At 35.2% G+C, this 7,930-nt stretch overlaps 1 protein-coding gene across 1 annotated transcript in view; it reads right to left on the reverse strand.

Moving 5' to 3' along the window:
* Nucleotides 1-1,791: 1,791 nt before the first annotated feature.
* PRDM8 (PR/SET domain 8) overlaps nucleotides 1,792-7,930 on the reverse strand; it is a 6,791-nt gene continuing 652 nt past the window's right edge. The window contains exons 2-4 of the mRNA XM_075337785.1: nucleotides 7,027-7,257; nucleotides 5,184-5,415; nucleotides 1,792-3,715 (exon numbers count right to left, since the gene is read on the reverse strand). Coding sequence (XP_075193900.1) covers nucleotides 2,406-3,715; nucleotides 5,184-5,415; nucleotides 7,027-7,254 — 1,770 coding nt within the window. The 5' untranslated portion in view covers nucleotides 7,255-7,257 and the 3' untranslated portion in view covers nucleotides 1,792-2,405. The remainder of the gene's footprint in view (nucleotides 3,716-5,183; nucleotides 5,416-7,026; nucleotides 7,258-7,930) is intronic.

Raw genomic sequence — 7,930 nt, forward strand, 5'->3', positions numbered from 1 at the left:
TATATAGATAGATAGATAGATAGATAGACAGATAATAGATAGATAGATAGATAGATAGATTTATAGATAGATAGATAGATAGATAGATGGAATAGATAGATAGATAGATAGATAGATAGATAGATAGATAGATAGATAGATAGATAATAGATAAATAAATAGATAGATAGAAATATAGATGGATAGATAGAGAGATAGGGAGATAGATAGATAGATAGATAGATAGATAGATAGATAGATAGACAGATAGATAATAGATAGATGGATAGATAGATAGATAGATAGATAGATAATAGATAGATGGAATAGATAATAGATAGATAGAGAGATAGATAGATAGATAGATAGATAGATAGATAATAGATAGATGGATAGATAGAGGGATAGATAGATAGATGGATAGATAGATAGATAGATAATAGATAGATAGATAGACAGATAGATAATAGATAGATGGATAGATAGATAATAGATAGATGGATAGATAGAGGGATAGATAGATAGATGGATAGATAGATAGATAGATAGATAGATAGATAGATAGATAATAGATAGATGGATAGATAGATAGATAGATAGATAATAGATGAATAGATAGATAGATAATAGATAGATAGATAGATAATAGATAATAAATAAATAGATAGATAGAAACATAGATGGATAGATAGATAGATAGATAGATAGATAGCTAGAGAGATAGGGAGATAGATAGATAATAGATGGATGGATAGATAGATAGATGGAATAGATAGCTAGATAGATAGATAGATAGATAGATATAGATAGATAGATAGATAGGATAGATAGGATAGATAGGATAGATAGATAGATAGATGGAATAGATAGATAGATAATAGATAGATAAATAGATCGATAAAAACATAGATGGATAGGTAGATAGATAGATAATAGATAGATAGATGGATGGATAGATAGATAATAGATAGATAGATAGATGGATGGATAGATAGATAGATAGATAATAGATAGATAGATGGATGGATAGATAGATAGATAGATAGATAGATAGATAATAGATAGATAGGTGGATTGTTGGATAGGTAGATATATAGAGTTAGACCATTATCCAAATATTTACTGTATCTATCCACGTTTATCTGCCCATACATGACACACACTGCATATAGTTTAGCAATATTGTAACGCACATACACATATATAGATGTCACTACTTCATACTATCGCTATTTTGACACTGTTGTATTCTTTAATGTAATAACTAATACGCAGAATACAATTTAATTTCTGGTATTCCTAGAACTAGTAATTTGTTTTATTCTGCATATCATAGCTTGAGAACAGTCTACAGGATTGTAATCTGCTTTGTGCCTAATATTCCCTGAATGAAGAGAACACAGGCCCTGTAGGTCATTGTAGCAATAACTTCCAGTAAGGGGACTGAAGCTCACCATTACCCGACTCTGCCTTTTCTCATTTCACTCATGTTTTGATCTGAACAGGAACAAGCAATGTGTGCTAAGAATAATCCAATTTCCAGGCTAAAATACAGATCCATACACATTTATCTAGCAGGGTCAGCACAATGCTAACCTCTTTGTGTCTATATGTTCTTCTCAAGTAAATGGAACAAGACACATAATCAGAAGATTTAAAGTCAGTAGATCAGATGTAACATCACATGTTAAAAATGTGCTAACGAGCCTGTAGCCAAAGTCCACTCAGTCACCCCAGACACCCTTGTCTTTCCATGGCATGATCATTGCTATTACACAGTCTGCAGAAAATAAAGAAGTTAGAACAATTAAGTGGCTTGCAGAAAATAAAGCAATTTATTGTCAAAGCATTCAACATACTCAGATAAACTATACAGTATAATAAATCTTTTTTCCTTGGTTGGGGTGTGGAGGTGGGGGGAGGTGAAAAATTATTATGCACATTGGAATCCACTGGCACAAAATTACACTTTGTTTCAAAAAAGAAATACACATTTATGACAGTCTGACAGGAGTCCATACTGTAGTGATATTGCAATGGTCATGCATTTCCTAGATAACTGCTATGTTCTCTGTAATATCCATCAAAGCTGGACTACTGGGAACAAGCCATCAGGTAATGCACAAATTGCCAATGCCCCACCCAAGTATTGTCCATTGCTCCAAAGGAAAAATAACCCTTAAATACATTGATAATTACATTTAAATCATAAGTGCTCCATAATTTATAGTAGAAAGATATGACAAATGCATCAATATGCTGCAATATATATGACATTTTAAAAAATGTACTCTTGGAAAGTGAAAATGCGTGCATTCAGAGAGATAAAGCCCACACAACTGATGCTGGAGGATCGAGCTGTCCATGGTCCTAGATATCATGTGTGTGAGCATTTAGAAGTCCAAGTGCTAAAGCTGTCCATTAATCTAATTGTGAGAGGTCATGTGCCTGGATAGGTGGTGACGTTCCCTGAAGGACTCATTACATATGGGGCATTTTAGTTTTTCCTCTCTCCTCCTCTTCACCAATGGTTCCATGGCATATTCCTTCTTGTGGTGGGACCTCATGTGGTACACCAAATCAGATGTCATCCTAAAGGAAGCATTGCATTTGGCACACCAGTTTTGAGCTGGCAGACAAAGGGAGGTGAAGGAAGGAGGCAGTAATGTAAGAGTAGAAGGCAGCTGTAATTGGAGGGGTGCAGGTGAGCTCTTTGGCCAAAAAGTAGTTGCAAAGAGGAAAGGACTTTGCTTTGGCATGCCTCCTGGAAGAGGGCAGTTGCCGTTTAATTCAGGACCCTGAAGTTTTACTGAGAGAGGATCAGACTGAAATAACCTGGCTGGCCCAACACTGTCCCCATGGCAATCCAAACTTACCCCACTGGGTACCAGTTTTTGACCCATTACCTGCAATGGGGTTACATGGTTGAAGCTGCTTCTGGTCGGTTGTGAGAAAGCACTTTTCCTTTCCTGGTCTTGGTTTGCCAGCCTGGACACACTGGTGAAGGCACTGCCCATGGTTATATTGTCCTCTGACTGATTTTCTGGCCTGTTCAATCTTTTCTCCTCACTTGGGCTGCCTGAGAGGGAAGATGACCTGTCGCTAGGCTCAGAGTTTGATTCAGCTTCTTCCACTCCCCTGGAAGCCTTTTTTACTTCTACAAATGCGCTTCTTTTGGCTTCTCCTGTCTCCGGACTTGGTGGAGCAAATAACTGTCCTCCTTCCTCAACATTGAAATAGGAGCTGCCTCTTAAGGACTGGGGGCTGCATACCAAGTCCTCTTTAGAAGAAGGTACAGGTCTGTCCATAAACCTCCCAGGAGCTTCTATTCTCCTCGATCTGTTCTCCTCTAAGTGATCCTCATACTTTCTTTTGGCTTTATGAAGACTGTCAGAAGAACTCTCCGAGTCCTGGCGCGTCAAGTGAGATTTCACTGATGGAGAAGAACTAAAAGACGAAGAGCTGGAACCTCTAAAATTCTCTAAGTCCCTGGCCAAGTTGTGAAAGTCTGTTGTAGGCTTATGGTTCTCTTTTTGTGGCTGGTAAATCGATAATTTGTTATATTTGGTTGTAGATATCATAGCGTTTCGAGGTTCAAGTTCTCTATTGTCCTTACCCAGCTGTTCTGATTCGGAATTATGGATTCTTTTAGGGCAGCGAAATCTTACATGAGCCACATACGGAAAATCATACTGAAACCTTTGACTACAATCCAAGCATGTAGACTGCGTGGAACCTACAAAAGATGAAAAAATGTAATGATGAGAAATGTATCTGAGTTGTAGGATACAGCCAAGGTCCAAGAGATGTTGCCTGACACAATGTTTAAACAAACGTAGGGTTTGTAGATAGACATAGATAGATAGATAGATAGATAGATAGATAGATAGATAGATAGATAGAGGGATAGATAGATAGATAGATAGATAGATAGATAGATAGATAGATAGAGGGATAGATAGATAGATAGATAGATAGATAGATAGATAGATAGATAGATAGATAGATAGATATATAGATAGATAGATAGATAAAATTAATGAGATGCATAGGGTTAATGAGATAGATAATGGATCTATAGAAAGATAGATAATGGATCTATAGATAGATAGATAGAAAGATAGATAGAAAGATAGATAGATAGGAGATAGATTGATAGATAGATAGATATAATTAATGAGATGCATAGGGTTAATGAGATAGATAGATAGATAATGGATCTATAGAAAGATAGATAATGGATCTATAGATAGATAGATAGATATAGGTGATTGATAGATAGATAGATAGATAGATAGATAGATAGATAGATAGATAGGAGATAGATTGATAGATAGATATAGGTGATAGCTAGATAATGGATAGATAGATAGATAGATAGATAGATAGATGAAAGATAGAAAGATAGATAGATAAATAGACAGATATAGATAGATAGATAGATAGATAGATAGATAGATAGATAGAGGGATAGATAGATAGATAGATAGATAGATAGATATAGATAGATAGATAGGAGATAGATATAGGTGATAGCTATATAATGGATAGATAGATAGATGAAAGATAGAAAGATAGATAGATAAATAGACGGATGGATAGATAGATATAGATAGATAGATGAAAGACAGAAAGATAGATAAATAGATAGATGGATAAATAGACAGAAAATAGATAGCTAAATAGATAGATAGAAAGATAGAGGGATAGATAGATAGATAGATAGGAGATAGATATAGGTGATAGCTATATAATGGATAGATAGATAGATGAAAGATAGAAAGATAGATAAATAGATAGATAGATAAATAGACAGAAAATAGATAGCTAAATAGATAGATAGAAAGATAGAGGGATAGATAGATAGATAGATAGATAAATAGATAGATAGGAGATAGATATAGGTGATAGCTATATAATGGATAGATAGATAGATAAAAGATAGATAGATAAATAGATAGATGATGGATAGATAATAAATAGATATAGGTGATAGATAAATAGTGGATAGATAGATTGATGATAGATAGATAGATAGATAGATAGATAGATAGATAGATAGATGCAATAAAAAAGTACAGCAAATGAATTGGGAAAGTGACCAGATAATAAAGGAGCTAGACACTTATATGTAGGGAATTCTAGAAAGTTCTGTGGGCTGCAGGTAAGCGATATCTCCAGGGCACTGTATGTCCAGCACGTACCTGGGGCTTTTCCTTGCGCCCTGGCCGGGTGCAGAAGGAGGAGGTCTGTCAGTTCCTTCCCATACCACACCAGCAGCTCCTCGTCTTTGGCAATCCTCCGCAGAGATCTGTAGAACAGTTGTCCGTTCTTGATGTAGGCTTCCAGATTTTGTTCCTCTTTGTTTCTGGCAGATTGAACCAGACGGAGCCACATCAGACCCTCAGAGGAGCCGTTTGCAGCTGAAGTGTCCACCTGCAGAAAAGGAAGGATAATGAGGTATAAGAGGGTTAAAAAGTCCCCCACGTGCAGAGCACTGGTCTTAGGGGATCCCAATGCACAGCAGAGCTTTATTATGGATGTAGACCATCAGATTGAATGGAAATCGTATGTCCAAGTGAATCACACACAGCTGACATGACAGCTCTCCATATGTTCTATCTGAGATGTGCTTTCACATGAACCAGTTCTCCAGATTGTCCTCACAACTTATATGTAGCTGTTTATTTCTACGTCTGGAGATAAATTTGGCAAATCGGTGCTTTAAATAATTGCTCTTCAGTATTTCAAAAATTAAAGCTTATTTATCTACAGTCAGGCTGTTCACTTCTAGCTGTGATATATTGACCCGGCTTTGAAGAAAACTGCTCTCATTATAACTAAAGGAAATAAGTGATCTCTTTAATAAATAGATGAGAGAAAAAGAGAGAGAAAGAAAGAAAGAAAATAAATAGTGTAAAGAGACAAGAAAGAAAAGGAAAAATAGAGAAAAAAGAGACATAAGAAAGAACAAGAAAGAAAGAAAAGGAAAAAAGAGAAACTGTATATCATTAAAATAGTTTGAATGATATTTGCATGTTCATATATAGATCTAGATAGAAATCAGCTTAATTGATAGATTCTACGTGATTCTGTTATTCAAGCTGTCTAACATCTATATTTCTAATGTTTTAATCTTTATATCGTATAACTGAATAAATATCTATCAACTACTTATTTATTTATCTATCTATCATCTATTATCAACTATGCATGTATTACCTATCAACTATTTATCTATCTATTATCTATTTATCTATCTATCCATCTATCTATCTATCTATCTATCTATCTATCCATTATCTATCTACCTACCCATCTATCTATGCATCTATTCCATCTATCTATCTATTATCTATCTATCTACCTACTCATCTATCTATCTATCTTTCCATCTATCTAGTATCTATCTATCTATCATCTATCTGTTTATCTATCTCCTATTTCCTATCCATTATCTATCTCTCCCTCCCTTTATTTTCTAACTACCAATCTATCTACTGCTCTATCTATCCATATATCTATACACTTATCTATATATCTATCTAGTCATCAATTTGTCTATCTGTCTAATCACCTATAATTTGACTCATTTTAATGGAAGCTTTAATTGTCATACACCTCAGTATTGGAAAAGAGGGACGGTAGTGTAACTATATACACAAATTAATTAATTGTTACTGATTGCAATATATATATATATATATATATATATATGTATATATGTTGCAAACAGTAACATATATATGTTATATATGTGTATATATATATATATATATATATATATGTATATATATATATATATATATATATATATATATATATATATATATAGATATATATATATACACACATATATATATAAGCATATATATACATATATATATATATATATGTATATAAATAAATATATATATATATATATATATATATATATATATATATATATATATATATATATATATATATATAATGAAGTGCTCCGTCTTCTGCATGGTCCGCTTTGTGTTCAGGTGTAGCCCAGGAGCCCATGGTGGCCCCACTTACCCGGAATATGTAGGGCACGGTCCTCTTGTCCGTGGATTTCAGGGCTATGAAGGCTATGCTGTCATACAGCGAGGTGTGGCTGAGGACACAGGGGCCGAAGATGGCATTCTCGGGGATATCACAGGTGGTGTATACACTTGTAAATATATCCGTCAGACACTGCTGTACAGCCTTGGCGTCTCCATCCCAAATCGTTTTCTGAACCCCAGAGTCTTCCATGATTGACATGTCCTACAGGAGGGTGAGAGGTGCCAACATTAGTGCCCACTGCCCAGAGCTGGGTAACAATCAATTGTTCTATCATCTTTACCTTCTGCCCGGTTTGGGGGCAGGGTAACACCTAGGGGTGGATCAATAAGCTCATAAATACTTGAGGGAATTCCTGTAATCACTTGATGTCAATCAGATGGGCTTTAAAGAACCTTGAGTAATTCTATTTAATCTACTATTGTACGTGAACTCCCTAGGCTGCCAGTGGGTGCACAGTGAGGGGGCTTGGGCAGGCAGCAGGGGGGCTCCCAGCATTTCTAGTCATTTGGATCCTATCAGGAACCTAGCGCAGTGTGACAGAAGAGCATGGAGAATGGAATCAGGAGGACTGTCAATGTCACTGGCTCCATGGCATGTAACCTTAGCCCTGGTCTACAAGAGGGGACATGTGCTCATCAACATGACCCCGAGCAGCAAGAAGAGCTTATTATTAATTATTATTAATTATTATTATTATTATTACTACTACACAATCTATTTATTGCCTAAGGGATGTCTTACTTTCCTTCTGCAGTTTTAGGACTTTCCAGAAGATCAACACATCAAAAAGTCTTAAGAAGAAGTAACTGCTCCTAATTTCTCTACTTTTTATAAGTTTTATTGAGGTCTCCCAAATAAAGACATTCTTCTAAAT

Source organism: Anomaloglossus baeobatrachus, chromosome 1, assembly GCF_048569485.1.
Source record: "Anomaloglossus baeobatrachus isolate aAnoBae1 chromosome 1, aAnoBae1.hap1, whole genome shotgun sequence".
Lineage (NCBI taxonomy): Eukaryota > Metazoa > Chordata > Amphibia > Anura > Aromobatidae > Anomaloglossus > Anomaloglossus baeobatrachus.